The 19,130-nt window shown below is 38.5% G+C and overlaps 1 protein-coding gene across 3 annotated transcripts in view; it reads right to left on the reverse strand.

Annotated features, from left to right (window-relative positions):
* SPHKAP (SPHK1 interactor, AKAP domain containing) overlaps positions 1-16,400 on the reverse strand; it is a 129,653-nt gene extending 113,253 nt beyond the window's left edge. Inside the window, exon 1 of one of the 3 annotated variants that reach the window (XM_012532950.3) lies at positions 15,756-16,105. In XM_012532950.3, coding sequence (XP_012388404.2) covers positions 15,756-15,787 — 32 coding nt within the window. In that variant the 5' untranslated portion in view covers positions 15,788-16,105. Of the gene's footprint in view, positions 1-15,755 lie in introns of all 3 variants that reach the window. The other 2 variants (XM_033426064.2, XM_049712514.1) reach the window with 2 other exon arrangements.
* Positions 16,401-19,130: the final 2,730 nt, after the last annotated feature.

The following is a 19,130-nucleotide window of genomic DNA, read 5'->3' on the forward strand; positions in this document are numbered from 1 at the left end:
CTTTCAACAAATAGCTGCTGAGCACCAAGAATTGTGAGAAGAGCTCAAGATACAGCAGTGAATAAAACATACGAGACTCCTCACCACCTTGGGGTTTATGCTGTATTGGAGGAGAAAGACAAAAAAAAAAAGCAATATATAGAAGTAAAAATATGTAAGAGACTAAAAAAAATCACACTTGAATATTACTTTTATATAGTGAATATTTTCACACAGCTTGCCTAGTTTTTTTTTTTTTTCTTCACACAAATAATGAGAAGTGATTCAGGAAACATTAATACACAAGTTCAGGATAGTTAAACAATTTTGCCGAAGTCACACAGTGTATCAAAGAATATGCTCTTAACTCCAAGTCTTCCAATTCCACACCTTGGGATTTTTCCATTATGAAGCATTGTCTACACAGCAACAACCACAAAAAAGTAAATTAAATGTTCACAAAGAGTTGTGTACTGAATATCATGGAAAGAGAATAGCCAAATGAACTGAACAATTGAATATATATCTGAATATTTCAGGGCTCTCCACTCACTGTCTCAAAGAAAGCTGGACAATGAGAAAAGAATAAAGCAGCTGGATAACTTGCAATAAAACACCTGTTATCCTCTTCTCACATTTTTTTTAATGGAAATTGCTTTCAGAGGATTTCTGAGTTTATTTGCCTCATTGCATGTGCTTCTATTACATAGGCCTATTAATATGGGTGATAAGGAGGTATTATTTGGGGGGAAGGCAATGGAAGAAAGCTCAGGAGGAGTATATGTATGTAAGGACAGCGATAGCCAACAGAGACCCCTGGAATTTGGGTGAGTTTGGTTGGTTTACAATTGCTAGGACAGCTTCATTGGGTAGACTTGGAAATAAACACATAGGCTGAAACATTTTCACACACTATTTAGATGGTCACAGATGGGCAGTAGTTGTTTTGTCTAGGTTGAATAGTTATGATTCTTGAAAGGAAAGTAAAATTGCCAAGAAAAACGAGAAACCAAATTTTAAATAGAGCTGCCTTTTTTTAAGCCATAGTTATTAATCTGCTGCAAAATGCACAAGACTGATGTGGAAATGCCAAGGGCACAACAAAATGCCAAACTTACTGAAACTAATTATGACTGATGTGCTTGCAAAAGGTCAGGAGTTATGCGATAGGATGGACAACACACCCACGGATTTGTCTGTGACTGCACAAAGGCAAAGCAACAGGGAGACTGTTCATCAGTGCTAATGTTCAGTGTTGATTAGCCAAGCAACTTCCTATTTATTGTCCAAATTGTCCACTAACTACATTCTTCACCTACTTTCTTCTTTTTCAGACTTCAGATGGCTATGTGGAAATAAAATATGCACAAGTAAGATCATTGTGATTGTATTTTACTTCCTTCTTTTCCAGCATAATCTGTATTATTTTACCCCTTAAAATAGGACCAAGAGATCAAACACAGTCAGTCCCGGTCTGGAGGTGGTGAGAGTAGCCAGGAGTGGGAAGAACCAGAGGCCAATTTAAGGTATGTCCTAAGTAACATGAAAAGTCAAAGTCCAAGAGACTGAATTCTATTGCCATTTCTATAGAGTGAAACTGGGACCCACCAGGAAAATTAAAGTATATATATTTAACAAGATATTAAAAATTCAGGAGGATGAGAATTGGGAGTGAGAAAAGGAGAGCTATTCTTACCTAACCAATTCACCCAAGAGATCTCATGCCTCTGATACATTGGTCTAGATTCATTCTCTCACTCCAGACTTCTCCTCGAGCTTCAGATTTGAATACTCAGCAGCCTGTGGGATATCTCCATCGATATGTTCTGCACCTATCTCAAGGTCAACTTATTTCTACCTGATCTGCCTTTCCCCATGAATTTTCAGCTCAGCTTTTTCTGTTACAATCAACCCCAAATTTCCAAGCTAAAACAACCTGGAATTTATCTTTGAATCCTTTTCCTCTCACCCCTCATATCTAATCGATTATCAAATCCTTCCAATTTTACTCTCTAGATACATCTTGCATCCTATCCCCTTCTTTCCAGTCTTATTATCTCTGAAAGAATTCAATGCCTTCTCGTGTGTCATAGATGAAGAAACAGACTGAGCGGTGAAGTAATTTACAAATGAGCAGTGGAAGAGTCAGAATTCTAGTCTAGGTTGTAGGACCGCCAAGTCTGAGCTCTCCACCACTGTCCTACTAACAACTTAGACATAATCAAGATTCCTAAGCATAATCTCAAAGCAAATTTGTACCAAAGTTAAACAGGTAAGAAAGACTTTATTCAAGGTGATTACAATAGGGGAGAGAGACCAGAATTCAGTGTGAACTCAATTCCATTGAAACAAAGCGTGGAGATTTTTTAAGAACAGGGATGGTGGTGGTTGGTGGGGGGAGCATAGGCCATCATTTTTGTTAATCGTCCTTACCCAAAGGAAAAAGAAACTCTCATATCTCTGTGACATGGGATAGTTTTATAACTTGGAGCAAGGTACCCACAGAATTCAGGCTCCTACCCTCCCAAAGAAATTGGAAGATAGACATGTTATGTCCCATGAAGTTTATATTTCAAACAGAAGTCTTCCAGGTCCTTAAGAAAGACATTCCTGGGTTGTAAAACTGGCAAGAGGCTTTTGAAAAGATTTATATCTCAGAGGGGCAGAGAAAGAATTTAAAAGTATAATTTATCTAGAAAAAAAAACCTCTAAGGAAAGATAAGTCTGGTCTTGGAGTCAGAAAGATGATGACTAAAGTTTAGTCAAGATGAGGGAAATGTTAAGTCCATCTTGGTCAATGGACTGTGGGTCTTTCATCGTCGAGCTCTTGGCTTCTTCTCCATCCTTATTTCTCATCACAGACCATGTGCCTCACTTCTATGCCATCCTCACTATATCTGAGGAAATAATTTCCAAATAAGTGTGCGTTTAAAATCTCTCTCGAGACTGCTGCTGGGAATGTGTTCTGGTGCTAGGAGCCTGAAGCCATTAGAGTCCTGTTCATTAGGAAAGGAAGCAAAGGGAAGTGACATTCACTACTTTCAGCTGCAAGATAAGGCTTTTAATAAAAAACATGATTTTAGGGAAGACAGAAATGAGTCAAAATATAGATTGGAGAGGAGGAAATTCAGCTTAGTGTGATGTTTTGAATGAATCTGAGAGTTGATACTGTCAGTGGAATCTGTGGGCTTGGAAGTAGGGGAGGTGGAATACTGTATTAATCATGTTAGTTTTCTCCATAATCATGACATTCAAATGGTCTTTAGCTGGATCTGTGTGAACCTTCTAAATGAAATATTGTAATATACAGGCATACTCATTTTATTGCACTTTGCATATATTGCTTTTTATTTTATTTTATTTATTTTTTTACAAATTGAAGGTTTGTGACAGTCCTATGTCAAGCAAGTCTATTGGTGTCATTTTTCTAACAGCACTTGCTCGCTTCTTGTCTCTGTAAAATTTTGGTAATTCTTGCAATCTTCCAAACTTTTAAATCATTAATATATTTGTTATGGTGATCTATGATCAGTGATCTTTGATTTTACTCTTGCAAAAAGATGATGACTCAATGAAGCCTCAGATGATGGTTAGCATTTTTAGCAATAGTGTTTTTAAATTAAGGTGTGTACATTGTTGTTTTAGACATAATGCTACCGCACGCTTAATAGACTATAGTGTAAACTGTGATCGTTAGAGGAAGGTTTGAGTTAGTAAAGGGAGCCCAGGGAAAGCTTCACTGAGAATCTGGCTTCTAAAGAATGACTAGGAATTAATCAGGTAAAGAAGAGGAAGGCATCCAGGCAAAGAGACCTGGTGTGTAGGAATGACCAGAAGTAGATCAACGCAGCTGGTGCTTAGACAGTGAGGGAGAATGTAAGCCAAGGAAAGATTGGATAGGAAGGTAAGGGTGAGTCTATGTGAGACACTGTCGGCATTCTCAGTAGATGTAAGTGAGAGGCTACTGAATTGGTCCAATCTAGAAACAATGCTATTTTGCTTCCGAATGATAGTGATTGAATTGTCACCTGCTACATGAATTTCAGCCATCAACGAGAACAAAAAAGGTTTAGGAGATATTTGCTCAGAAGCACAAATCCTCATGGCACCTAATCCAATTTTACAAACTTCACCTGATTAGAACCTTTGATTCTTTGTTCTTGCCACCTTTACCTCCAAGCTTTTGTGCCCTTCTATTAAGTATGTGTTCATCAGTTGCAATGTCTTGTTTGTAGGGTAGCGAGTACCATAGGCAGAAATGATTCTGGGTTTGCTATTTACTGTGTTGTATTAAATCAGAGCATGGTTCAAACTCATATTCCTTCAGAAGTACAATCCGTGAACAAAAATGGTGAGCCAGGGGAAGGAGTCAGTAGAAGATGAAAGATGTTTAAAAATTACTCAGAATTCTGTTTTTATTTTTGATAGACTTTGGTTGTAAACCATTCATATTCTTTCTTTAAGAAATTACTCTTGAGCCATGTAGGGTCAGGCAGACTCTTCAGAGCCTGGGATTGGCCGTTTCTATGCACTTTAATTCCAAACAGATGAGGTTAGGGGAAAAAAAGTAGGTCCCCAGAATGAGAAACTCTTTTCATGCTTGTTGCCTATTGAAAATTGCATTTGAGAATCAGAAGAGTTCAGTTGGAGAATTTAGGTGAATTTCAGTAATTAATTATGACATAGGTACTACTTTATGGAAAAGTCTCTTAGATTTGAATTATACTAATTGACCAAATCAGTCAGATTCTTCCCCTTGATTATCTACTGGTAAGTTTTATCTTAGTTTAAGCTTGAACAAGACCACTAAATGGGCCATTTTTAATAAATTATATTCATGCATCCACTCAAAAGTTGTCAATATTTAGTGGAAAGAATTCAATAAAATAGTTGTTTACTGTTAATATTGACAACGGGGATTGTGTTGCACACATATATCACGTATTTCTATACTAACTTGACTTTGAGAAGCAACAGGAGTTAGGAAGGGTATAGAGCTTGGTAGAAACCACAGAGAGAGGGAACCCAGCCTTTCTTAGAGTAAGTGTCATGAGAAGGTGGTAGAACTCTGGAAGGAATGGCTATGTTGAGCTGACAGAAGCTGAGTCATTAAGTATTAGGGCTCAGAGATAAAGCAAAGATCCTGTTGTCCCACTTTTAAAGTGCACAGAAAGTGATTGCATGTCAGTGGAAAACAAGATATCATCAGAAACAATGAGAGATTGGGGAATTACAGACACTACCCAATTTTTCTGGTAGGTTTGGATTCTTGTGAGATCATAGAGAGGGGACGAGAGTCCCTTTAATGACTGAGATTGATTATTAAGCTGATTGAGTCATACGGAGACTAGATAGATAGGGATTGAATTTTTTAAAAAACAAAGAAAATTATATTTATTGTACACTTAGCACATGTTAGGGGCAAAATATTTTTGATTGAATTCCATCAGCTTTTGTGCCCACCATGTAAGATGCAGCTTAAGGCACCTAAGTGACATATTCTAACTGCCCCTCCCCATTTTTTACATTTGTTTCTTCTCTCTCTCTGTTTATACCCCTCTCCTTCCTTTATTGAATAAGAGATACTGAACAGACAACTGTACCTAATTATAATGCGTATAATCAGTCAACATGAGTGTTTTCAAATGTGGGCAGTATTTTTTTCCAGCTTTTCTGAAATATAATTGGTATATAACAATGTGTAAATTTAAGATGTACAATGTAATGTGATTTGATATATGCACATGTTGACAAATAGTTACCACCATAAGTTTAGTTAACACGTCCGTCAGTTTACATAATTACCATTGTGTGTGTGTGTGTGTGTGTGTGTGTGTGTGTGTGTGTGGCGAGAACTTTTAAGATCTACTCTTTCAGCAGTTTTCAAATATACAATACAGTTGTCTCTCGTTATCCGAGGGGGGAATGGTTCCAAGACCCACTTCAGATACCAAAATCCGCAGATGCTCAGGTCCCAGGGTTGGTCTTCCTTATCTGTGGGTTCTGCATCCACAGATTCAACAGGCTTTGGATCATAAACATAGTACAGGATGTGCAGTTGATTGAATTTGAGGGTGCAGTAGCCACAGATGTAGACAGTGGACTGTCTGTACTAAATAAATACATTAATGAATGTATTTTGTTTTTAAAGTCTTATATCTGTCTTACATTTGACTCTAATCCTCCACAAAAAAAGCTTGTTTCTGTGGTAGCATTTTTTTGCCCTCCTCAGAGGCATAAAGGGACCCATTATAGGGATTAGTGATTCGGTGATTGTGAGGGATTAGATGTGGATCTGTTTCATCCAAGCCTTGGTCACCACAGACACCATCAGAAGACCTACCACATGGTTTTAATCCAATTGATATACTTGTTGCCTTTTAGACTTTAATCAACACGGTAGTCTTATAGAAAGGGAGAAGAAAAGGATTGACATTTATCCTGGAACACTGTTTGGTGTTTTTCATTCATTCAACTTAAATTACTTCCTGTATATTAAAAATGGACTAATAATTGTGAGATATTTTGGAAACAGAAAGACCTCTTTAGTCTTAACTACAGTGGATAATTTTCCAGCAGATTGTTTCAGGTTTTTGAAATAGTCAATTCTACCTGCATTGCTTCATTAGAAAATTTACTCATCTATAAGATAATGTTTGGAAAAATGGAAAAGATTTTCAGCAGTGCCTTCACTGGAGAAAATCTGGTAAATTTAAAGTCATTGGAAATTGTCCCCCCGAAGATCAGGTGTCCTTGTTATTCATTTTCCAGTCTTTTCAGTTAAAAGTTTGTATAAGAAAGCAAAAGTTTCATTAACGAATGGACTGACAGCTCACAATTACTCTCCAGCGAGGATCCCTCCCCGCCTAACATGAGTGTTTATCTCTGCCCATGGCATCAACGCCTTTGGTAGTTGCCTGTTGGTGATTTAAGATGTTGTGAGTTTTATTTAAATAAAACATTAATAAATCAAAATGGCAAATCTCGTATAAAATGCAGGATTTCAGAAAGGAGAAGAATATGATGTGGGAGAACTCTTTATCACATATCAAACTGTCGGCAGATGAGAGTCTGTCTGAGTGAGATCAGTTAAAATCGGAAGAAGAGAAAATCAGTGAGGTTCGTGACATGACAGTTCACAGGGGACTGATTTGAGAATCAGACTTAAAAGAACAATTGGGGGCTTCCCTGGTGGCGCGGTGGTTGAGAGTCCGCCTGCCGATGCAGGGGACACGGGTTTGTGCCCCGGTCCGGGAAGATCCCACGTGCCGCGGAGCCGCTGGGCCCGTGAGCCATGGCCGCTGAGCCTGCGCGTTCGGAGCCTGTTGCTCCGCAACGGGGGAGGCCACAACAGTGAGAGGCCCGCGTACCGCAAAAAAAAAAAAAACCAACAAACCAATTGGCACAACTGATGAGACTACTGAATATATTTACAGAACTGACATTCTTTATGATATTGTGACAGAAAGTGCCCCGTTAACATACAACTTTAAAGGAAAAATTATGATCTTCCAATACGATCAACACCAGATTCATTATTTGTTTACTACATAATTCACACTTTCTATTTTTAAAATATTGATAAATTGAACTGATTTTTATAAATTTTATTATTCTTAAAGATAAATTTCTAATCAAACATATTTTGTTCACTATTTAATGACATTTAGTCTTCTTTGTAGGAAATTTATGTGCCCTTTTCCAGGTTCCAATTATCCTCACATGATGAAATGGCATTCAAGTCACTAGGTTTCATTCTTTCCTTTCAAGTAAACAAGTATTTTTTATTTTTATATGATTTTTGGTCTGAATTACCCAGATAAATGATTGAAGTTTTTTGTCTGCATAAATTAAGTGGAAGAACTGGCTGATCAAACTGTAATTGAACAGATAATCTATCCATAGGCACAATGTATCAGAAGTCATTTATTGAATTCTTATTCTGTTCTTTTTATTATGTTCAAAATTATAGATTTTTAGGACAGAAACAACTAAGTGTGTTGTTTAACTTATGTTAATACTGAAGTATGGGAGAAAATGATCAATTCTCCTTGTATCTTTGGAAGCAAAACTAAATATTTTAAAATTCCTATTATTTTATTTAATGCATTTTAATACCTGAGCAAAGTAGTCCGAAATGTAAAATGTACAAACTAAAAATGGCACTTTTAGGTAATAATACCCTTGATACAAATTGATATTCATGACGTATCCACATACATTTAAAATAAATGTGTAACATCATGTTTAATAAGTAATTGAGAATTACATCCCTCAAAACTTTCACATTTTATTTTATTTTACATTTATTCTAAAACAGCTGGTTTTACTTTAATGTTAATAATTTAATAATCACTTTGAAGAAACTGCTTATGACTTTTCAGATACAGTCTGTCATCAAAGAAAGTCTAATTAAATATGAATAGACCATTGATCCCTATGAGTTCCAATTTGTCACAATCGATTTAATTCTTCTAATACAGAGGAACATTATTCTTTTGCATTGCTTATAAAGAAACTGATTGATTGACTGCATGATGGGTTTAATAATGGATATCCATCTTGTTCCACTAAAAAATTATGACAGCTGACAGAAAATACAAACACAATAAAATGGTCGAACGTAAGTTAAAACTCAGGGCTAAGGAAAATAGACATTATGGCAAGAGGTTAGTATCATAGTGAAAAACAGCATAGATTTAAGTTGTAAACCCCTACACTGTTGTCATAATTAAACTTTTAACTTGTTTCTGGCATTTCTGGCAGCTGAAGTGAAATGGAGACATGAGCAATCATAAAAATATTATTTTTCTTAAGGAAAAATAAGGAAGGTATTTAGACATAGGTGATTAACGAGTTCTATTGTACCCCCAAATTCCAAGAGCTTCCAACTACTTTTTGGAGCTAACTATTATTATTATTTTAAATAAACCCAATGCAGTGGTAAGTATAGGAATCAGGAGGTCAGGATTTCATTCTTGGCCCCATCTATAAATATGTGTATGATTTGATTAATTCATTTAACTTTTTTTGACTTCAGTTTTTTAATCTGTAAAGGAAAAGGGCTGAGCAAGGTGGCCATTACCAATGTCCTCTGGAGCTCCAACATCCCATGCTCGATGGGTTCCCATTTCCTCAGCACAGAGAGAAAGGGATGTGATATTTCAAAAGGCGTATCTTGTAGGCAAATTTCTCATTAGGGAAAACTTGTTTTAAGAAGTTAGGGGTCAACTCTCCTTCATGTCAATGCGCTGAGAATCAGAAAGAAAACTGATCAGTTTGGTTAGCCTGAGAGAGGTCACTCAGGAAATGAAAAGAGAATCTAGTCGTGGGGTGCTGGGTATCAACTTCCTAGTATGTCTCCTTCCTCACAAAGCCCAACTGCCACAAAGATGATATGCAAGGAGGGCAGGAACTGGGTCTTCCTCTATCCCAGAATCACGAAAGTGTCAGGAGAGAGTGCTGCCTGCCTGACTCTCCAGTCCTCCTCTTCTCATGGAGACATATTACCAAAATCAGTGTTTTGACAATCACTATGAAACAGAGAAGCAGCTAATGTGGGATTTCAGGTCTAATGTCATAGTCTATCTTGAAAATTGTGTGGAGTCAAAATAACCTTTGAAAATCCTTTAAGAAGCTTAGAAATCATGGCATGTTGGATTTTGCAAAAAAGTCTAATAAAGTTTTGTTTTTTGGTGTGTGCATACTATATAGATTTCTATATGTGATAGAAATACAAGTTAAACGTAAGCTTACCATATTTTTAATAATGAAAGAGAGGCAGAGAAATGGAAGAATAAAAAGGGAAATTGAACGTGTAGTATTGAATTTGCACGAGTTAAATGTGTAGATGATGCCCTACTATGTGCTTAAATAGCAGCAGCTGTGTGAGGCTGTGAACTGGGCGGTGTGTGAATTGATATCAGGATGAGTGAGATTCCTAGTTCACACTCCATGTCCTTAGGAGGGGAGACCTACAGGTCACTGTATTTATTGTTACTGCCTAGAACTGGTCTATAAGGCCTCGTTCCTGACTGATTCAACAGTTAGGGTGAATTCCATTCCTCCCTTTCTCCAACCCCATCCTTATATCACTATACCAGGAACATACTGTTAGATAGTGATGAGGATTTTTGAAGTTCAGAGCAAGAAGAGAAGCTGTGAGATCCTGTGGAAACCTTCACAAGCGATTCAGCAGCCCATCAGACCACCTACCATTTCAACCCTGAAGGGGACAGGGTAAGGCACAGTGGGCTAGGTGATGCAGCAGAATCAAACAACTCCAAAATCCCGGGGGATTAAAATGACAAAGGTCTATTTCTTTCTCAACCAATGTGTCCATCATGGATTGGCTGAGGGCTGTGCTCCACGCTGTGATCATTCTGAAACTCAGGTTGATGGGGATTTAAAAACAACTAACCCATTCTCTGAACTGGGCTTTCTTTTGGATGGGTGAGTGTTGCTTCGGTTTTTTTTTTTTTTTTTTTTTTTGCGGTACGAGGGCCTCTCACTGTTGTGGCCTCTCCCATTGCGGAGCACAGGCTCAGGACGTGCAGGCTCAGCGGCCATGGCTCACGGTCCCAGCCGCTCCGCAGCATGTGGGATCTTCCCGGACCGGGTCACGAACCCGTGTCCCCTGCATCGGCAGGCGGACTCTCAACCACTGAGCCACCAGGGAAGCCCCGTTTGTTTTTTTTTTTAATGCCTTGATTTTGCCTGTATATTTCAGGAGAATGAGATGCTCATCCTTATCATGCCCAGTTAAGTCACTGCTACAATAAAGGTCATGGCATTATAGACAGTTAGAAGTGAAAGGGACCCAGAAGGTCAGTATGTGTAGGGCATACGTTATTGTAAACAGGAGGAGGTGGAGAATCAACAAGTCAAGCAATTAATTCCACAGTCACAACCGTTAAGTTCAGAACAGAATTAATCACTACATCTCCCAATGGTCTCCGAATATCCAACACACCAGTTTTTCCTCTTCCCCTCTTTACAATTCCTTATAGCCGTAACCTTCAATCACAGAGTAAAACTCCCTTCAAATGAATAATACGAGATGAAGGTGCCCTTTGTGAATGAGATGAGTTCTAATAGTTCATTTGCAAATTGAGTGTCTGGCAGCAGATACACACTTTACTAAAGGAACCACAGGGATGGAGATCAGGGGCCCCTAAAAGTGTCAGGGTGTGAAAAGTAGCATACATGGTGGGTTTCAAGACTTCTTATAATGTTTCTATGGGAAACTGCCTTTACAGTTTCCATCTCTTCTTCAGATGTTTATTACCCTTCAGCAATGTAGGATCTCAGAGTCCTGAGCACCAGGACTTTCTAATTTCTAGTTTCTTTCTCTATAATAAATAGCACCTCCTGGGCAGTGTTGCCCTGAGAATTAGAAATTGGGGAATGTGGCCACATCAGCCCTGAGTTTGTAAAGAACATGCATTCCAAGATAGAGAATAATCTCAAGTTTAGATTTAAGACAGAATCTGATATTTGTCCCTGATCCCCAACTTGCTAAGAGTGATAGATTAATTTTTTTCTGAGAATTTCTGATAAATAGAAATGTAAATATACTCTTGAATTTCTCTGTTTATTTAAACTTGAAAACAGATAATCTTTCAATAAAAAGTTGTTGATGGAGGACTTTAGTCTAGTTTATAGCATTGGGTCGCTTGCCCCATTAAAAAAATTGTTTGTTTTTTTCCCATAAAACTAACATTCTTAGAGACAAAATTTTGATTCTGATGGGCTTTAGCTTTATTGCTAGGTTACACCTAGGCTTGGTTAAAATCAACTGATGGGAAATTTAAATCAAAATAGCTATTTTTCAAAAGTCTGTCTTTAATGTGTTTTTCATTCAGAGTGCCATGGAGGGGGGAAATTAGGTGTTTGGGATTAGCATATATACACACTACTATATAAAAAATAGATAATCAACAAGGACTTACTGTATAGCACAGGGAATTCTACTCAATGTTCTGCAATAACCTAAGTGGGAAAAGTATCTGAAAAAGAATGGATATATGTATATGTATAACTGAATCACTTTGCTGTACACCTGAAACTAACACAACGTTGTAAATCACCTATACTCCAATAAAAACCCTGACATTATTACTGAAATAGAATCCAGTAAGCCAAACAGAATAAAAAGAACAAAACTAAATTATAAAAAATGCAAGTGATTTAGAAAATAAATCACTTCTTTCTTAAATTTCAAATTCAAGCTTAGATATCGTCAAGGTGACAAATTATTTCTGTTTGCAGAAGTGGTATTTTCAGCATTTGCTGGCTTTAAACGAAGATCTGGCTTTTAGACTGCCCCCATGTGTTCTAATGATATCAGTGTTTGTCCAAACTGTGCACCAGGATCTCTTCCCCTCTACCCCCATTTAAAATAAAGTGTGGATTTTCAATCAGTACAAAAAAGAAAACTGAACTTGAAGTCAGAAGAACTTTGTAGACAACCTAGCTCTGCTGCAGACTACTGTGTAGATTTAAAATCTAATTATTTTCTTCATTTAATTTCCTCTTACTTAAGTTTTTTCAACAAGGAAGTGGAGACAATTATGTCTGTCATAATTAACTCACAGGGATGTGATGATCAAATAATTTAATATAACGGTATAACACTTAATAAAATACAAACTTTACTATCCACACACTAGTTACCAATGTAAGTGAGATTGACTTTCCTTTTGTAAGAGGTAACTAGGTATTGTAGTACAATGTACTACAGCAATAGAACACACTGGGTGAGAATCCTGGATTCTGTTTTATTTTCATAATTCCCAGTTATGTAACCTTAGCAAATCAAATAAACTTTTTGTAAAAGAGATGACTAAAGAATCTTTACCCAAACTTTTAGATCTAAAAAAACAAAACAAAACAAAAATCCCTCTTTTTTTTTTCTTCCTTGAACTAGACTACTAGTCAGAAAACATTTGGGTTCTGGGTCTACAATGCAACTAACACAGGAAAATTTCATCCTTCCACAGCTCAGCTTCCTTCTTTGAGACACCTTCCAGCTTTGATAAACAGTGGTTTTAAGAAATCTGTAATGTAATCCACATAACATTGCACATTTAAAGATGAAAATATTCAAAGTAAAACCTCATTGGAGCCTTCACAGAGGTAAGGTAATATAGTGGGATAACTCAAAAAAACATAAATAATTCCTTTTTAAAAAACCATCCTTCAAAATTTCTAAAGTATATGAATCAAATAAAATTATAAGATCAATCTCCACAGAATACTGTGATTAAAATTTCAGTAATTTATATCTTTGATTCATTAAAAAATTTAAAATCTAAAATCCAACACAAAAATATATTCCATAATTAACTTGATATATTACAAAATCATTGTGTCATATCTGCCCAATTGTTAGAGTGTCAAATTATTTTATAATTCTTAAGAGAAACAGTGATTTATAATCACCAGCTTAATTTTATTAGATACTGAAAACATTTCAGATTTAGACAGCACAGATATTGATTTATAACAATTTGATTTTCCCCTTGACTGCCATTTTCTTGAAAAGTTTGTATAAAGTATCGTCATCAATTATCTAAATTTCAAAGTTTTGTGGACAAGTGGTACAATGAATATAATATTTCTACTTTTTTAAAATTCTAGTTCATTTTTGGCATATCAATTAAATATTATAGAAGGAAAATTGGATTTCTTGTAGTCAATGAAATAGGCGATAAAATGAACTGAATCGTTTTATATGAATAAGGACCCTAATAAAGTAGCTGAATTATTACACTGAGTTGTAGAAATGTGACGTGTCTTGGTGAATAAATAGTAATATTCAAAAGGTTTAATTTGCTGCAGCTGATGTTAATTCTATATTAACATCTTTACAGGCTACTCCAAGATACGGAGCAATTTCATTGCCATTGGTTTTCTCCTTAGAAGGTCATTTCAGAGTACTGCAATAGAAATAATTTTAAGGAGTTATTGGCATAATGTGTTTCTAATATTTTAGAAAATGTCTCAGCATTTGAATAGATATATAATCCCGATTCGAGCACGACAGTATTGATCAGCAAAACTGGATTTAGAGCAAGCACTCTCCTATCGAAAATGTCTCTGTTGGGATGTTGGAACCACACAGCTCACCCTTTCAATACTAAAGACCTCAGGCTGTAGAACAGACAGTGCAGAAAGTGAACCCCCAGTTTGCCTGACTTTCAAATGCCTCACACTTTAAACTAAAAATAATGACTGTCTATCTATCTATCTATCTATCTATCTATCTATCTATCTATCTGTCATCTATCTATCCATCTATCTGAAGTTTTAAGAAGTATTCCTGTGGTTCTTATTGTCCTTTTCATACATTAGGATGGAATGGAATGACTTAGTGGTAGTTTGACCGTGTTTGGCTTCACAGAGATTTGAGCAGCTTCAGGCCATGCTTAGAAATCTTTTTAGAGCCCTTTGCTAGCCCGCCAGGGAAGGGATGCTCAAAGAGGAAATGCCTGTGGAGTTGGGAAAGCTCTATTTCCTTACGGAATATAAATACTTCAAGCCTCTAGATGGCAGTCTTTAACAGGGTTGAAAAGCGGTGTCCATCCTCCTCTACCACTCCCCACTTCAGTCCCACCGCCAGCTCGACTACTCGGCAGAATAGTATCAGCTCCGTGTGTGCTTCAGCCTGTGGATGTTGGATTTAAGTGCTCTCCAAGAATTCGAGCTTCATATGTTTATCCCAGTGCCTGATACGCGGCTGGAAGCTGCCTAAACGTTTGCTTGGGGAAAAGAATGGCCAACACGAAGTCCCTTTTGCCTAGGAAAGGTGGGGCTGTGCAGGCGGCAGTGAGACACCTTCACCCCTGGGCAGCAGCATCCTGTGCTCTCAGGTGCGCACGCTCCGCGCGGAGCACAAAGGGCGCAAAAGCCACCTGCCCGGCTGGCGGAACCCAACCAGTGATCGCCTCAATTCACCCCTGAGGTTTATGCGGGTAGAAATATTAAAATCTGTTTCTTCAATTCGCAAAGGACTGAGTTGGAAGGACCGCGGAGTAGAGGCAAAGGGAGAGGAGACAGGACGAAACGCAAATCAGGGAAAACATGTTGCTGCCCCCTGGCAGCGTCTAAGGTGGCGGGCCTGACTCCCCCGTGTGCGGACCCCAGGGCTGGTGTGGTCAGGGAACGCTGGAGGCCAGAGATGCTAAGGAGGAACTCGCAGCCTGGCAGGAGGTTGGGGGCAGCTGAGGCGGGTGGGACTGGGGCAGACAGAGGTCTTTTCTATCCAGGGTCTCCGGTCGGTAGGGCGTTAGGGGCAATCGCTCCCATCTCTGTCTCCCCAGCCCAGCAACCGCAGACACTCGCCCGGGTCCAGAGGGACGGGATGTAGGGGTACTTTACCCTGGTCCTGCTCCCTCCTATTTTCATCTCTACCTTGGAACCTGTCTCTCTACAAGGCGCGAAACCTCTCCAGGCTGGGTCCACAGAAAGTCCAAGCTCCAGGCTTCCCCAGCACCCCCGCCCTAGAGACCGACACGAGCTCTCTCCCACCCTGTGCTGCTCTGGCTCGCAGGCTCACCCAGCACCGCTCCCTGTGGGCCAGTTGACAGGGCCCTCGATCTCCCTAGAGCTCCTCGCACAGCCGCGGCCGGACTTAATTGTAAGTTCAGAGTCCTCGGTTTCCTTGCGAGCCCCGCACAGACCGCGGCGCCCGCAGGGCAAGTTCGCGAGCGACTGATAGCAGAGAACGGAGATTGATGGGCATTGGGTTGGGCAGAGGGGGAAGCAGGTCTTACCTGGGTGTGGAGAGCAGGGAGTTGCCATCCATTGTCTATGGGCGCGTTGAGAAGAAAGACTGAAAGTGCGGGCGAGGGATGGGAAGTCTTCGGTGCTAGGACCCGGTTCCCAGAGCGCAGAGACAGACGCGCGCGGGCACGGAGGCGCGCAGGCTGGGAACACCGCGGCAAGGTGCTGTCTGAGCCTCGCTCCTCCCGGGCGGGGAAGCGTTGCACCCTGCGACCGCCAGATAGTCTCCTCCCAGGCGTCCGCTCTGATCTTGCGAGTGCGCTTGGCCAAAGCTCCAACCCTTCTACCCGGCTCCTGCCCTCCTCCAAGGCAACTCCAGTCTTCGTTGCCAGTGGCCCCTTCTGAGTTTTCCTTGCTTCTCCCGGTGCCCAGCAGAGGTGACTCCGACAGAATTTCTCTCTCCCCGCCTCAAAGTCTCGTCCCCTTCTCTCTATCTCTGTCTCTCTCTCTGGGAAAGCAGTTTGAACCCTGAAGTTTTTCACCCACTTTCCCACATTCAGGCTCTACTCCTGGCAATGCCTACATTCCCCACTGGTCGTGCACCACCCCTTTGGCTGCCTCTCTCAATTTTATTTTTATTTGTCTTCTACCATGTAATGGTTCATCACTCAGAGCAATGCTCTTTGATCTGCCAACTATTTTGCCTTTGCTTGGACTAGATTCTGTTCTCACAATTCTGCAACAAACTCATTTTGCTTAATTGTGACTCACTCATACCTCATCTGTTAGAAGCCTGTGTGCACAGAGATTTCAGAACCTATGACAGTGGTCATCCATCAGAGGCCAGCACCAGGCCCTGGAAGGAAGGGCTGTCACAAAAAAATCTGTATTTTCTGCTTCAGTGTCTCCTTGAGCAAAAATGACAATTGTTTTTAGAAGGAAGACATTGATAATAGCAAATGACTGTTAAGATGAGGGTGTTGTTGATTATGATCTTTTTTATTCAATAAAAATAAAATTTAAAGAAAACTATGGGACTTCCACAAATGGGAAGATGGAGGACATGCACTTGGCCCTATTCCTCCTGGTAATCACAAATAAAAGCTCTGGAGATTGTAAAACAAGCATAAGAAGACAGAAGGATGGACAGAAGAAGGTGGGCAAGCTAGAGACCTTGGGACCCAAGAGTGACAAGATAGTGAGTTCCTGGGGTTTTCTTTTGGCCTCAGATGTCCCAGACTCGGAGCTGACAAAACCAGAAATGTCTGAGAATGCAGACAAAAAAAGCCTCTTCTCTTTAGCCAAAGGACCAGGAAAGGGACAGCTCAGAAAGATAGACACTCTGCAGAAAATAACAGCTTCAGTCTGGCAGAACATCAAATAAAAAAGTCCTGTGGCCCCACTCAACCCATGCCATCAAAGGCCAAGTGAGGTACCTAGATTCATTCTATTAATACCATTTCTAGGCTCTTAGGAGGTATCCCAAACCCCCAGCCCAGGTGGTATTGGTGAAAACTCCAGCAGGAAGTATCAGCCTTCCCTCCCTACCTTGGTGTCACCAAAGCCAACAAAAACAAATGAGATTCACAGTCTCCTAACATAGTACCCTAAATGTACAGGTTTTACAGAAAATTACTTATCCTACCAAGAACAAGGAAGATTTCAAATGGAATTTTTAAAAAATCAATAAACTAAGATGACAAAGATGTCACAAATTTCTGACAAAGATTTTGAAGTAGTCATAATAAAAATGCTTCAATGAGCAATTAAAAGCACACTTGAAACAAATGTGAAATAGAAAAAGAAAGAAAGAAAGGGAAGAAGGAAAAAAGGAAGAAAAAAGTCTTAACAAGTAAATAGAATGCATAAAGAAAAAAATGGAAATTTTAGAACTGGAAAATACAGTAATCAAAATACAACACTAATGGATGATTTCAATAGCATAATAAAGTGAACAGAGAAGAAAAATCAGTGAACTGGAATATAAGCAATATAGATAATCCAATATGAACAAAGGAGAGAATATATGCTAGAAAGAAAAAAAAGAGAAGGAAAGGAAAAGAACAAAGTCCCAAGAACATGTGAAGAAAAATGGCTGAAAAAAATCTCCAAATTCGGCAAAAGACTTAAAGCTATAGGTTCAAGAAGCTGAGCAAAATCCCAACATAATAAACCCAAAGAAATCCACACAAAGACATATCATAGTCAAACGTCTAAAAATTAAAGACAAAGACAAAATGCTGAAAGCAATTGTAGAGAAACATCACCTTACCTATAAGGGAAAGCAGTACAAATAATAGCAGATTTCTCATCAGAAACCATCGAGGCAAGAAGTGATGTAACATTTTTACATTGCTGAGGAAAAGAACTATCAACACAGCATCAAGTATCCAGCGAGAATATTGTTCAGAAATGGAGGTGAAATCAAGACATTCTCAGATGAAGGGAAAGTAAGAAAATTTGTCGTCAGTAGACTTACCCTAAAAGAATGGCTAAAGGTGGTTCTCCAAACAGAAAAGAAACTATAAGGAAGGAATCTTGGAATATCAGGAACAAAACAAAACAAAACACGATGAGCAGTAATATGATAAAACAATAGGTTTCCTTTCTCCTCTTGAGTTTTCTAAATCATATTTGACAGTTAAAGTAAAAATTATAACATTGTCTGATGTACTTCTAAATATATGTAGAGGAAATATTTAAGACAGTTGTATTATAAAGGACAGAAGATACAGGGACATAAGAGACATGAAGTTTCTGCACTTTGCTCAAACTGGTAAATTAATACCACCAGAAGACTTTGATAAGTTACATGTATTTAATGCAATATGTAGAGAAATCACTAAGAAAAGCTATACAAATAGATATGCTCAAAATATTATAGATAAATCAAATTGAAATAAATAATGTTAAGTAACACATGGTAGGGCAGGGAGAAAGGAAATAGAAACAAAAAAGATAAAACAAATAAAAAACAAAAAAAGTCAGTTTTAAGTTCTAATATATCAATGATTACATTAAATTTAAATGGTCTAAATACAACAGTTAAGAGACAAAAATAGGCAGAGTGGATTAAAAACATGACTCAATTATATGCTGTATATAAGAAATTCATTTCAAATATAGCTATATAAGAAAGTTAGAAAAGGATATATCATGCTAGTATTATTCAAAAGAAATCATGAGTGGCTATATTAATATCAGATACAGTAGACCTCAGAGCAAAGAAAATTACTAGAGACAGAGAGGGAGGTTACACAGTGATAAAAAGGTCAATCTACCAAGATGACATAGGTACTCTAAATGTGTACATGACAAAAAACAGCTTCAAAACCTGTGAAGAAACAAACTCATAGAACAGACTGGAGAAATAGACAAATCTACAGTTATAGTTGCAGACTTTAACCACTTTTTCTCAACAACTG

The sequence above is a fragment of the Orcinus orca genome, chromosome 7 (genome assembly GCF_937001465.1).
Source record: "Orcinus orca chromosome 7, mOrcOrc1.1, whole genome shotgun sequence".
NCBI lineage: Eukaryota > Metazoa > Chordata > Mammalia > Artiodactyla > Delphinidae > Orcinus > Orcinus orca.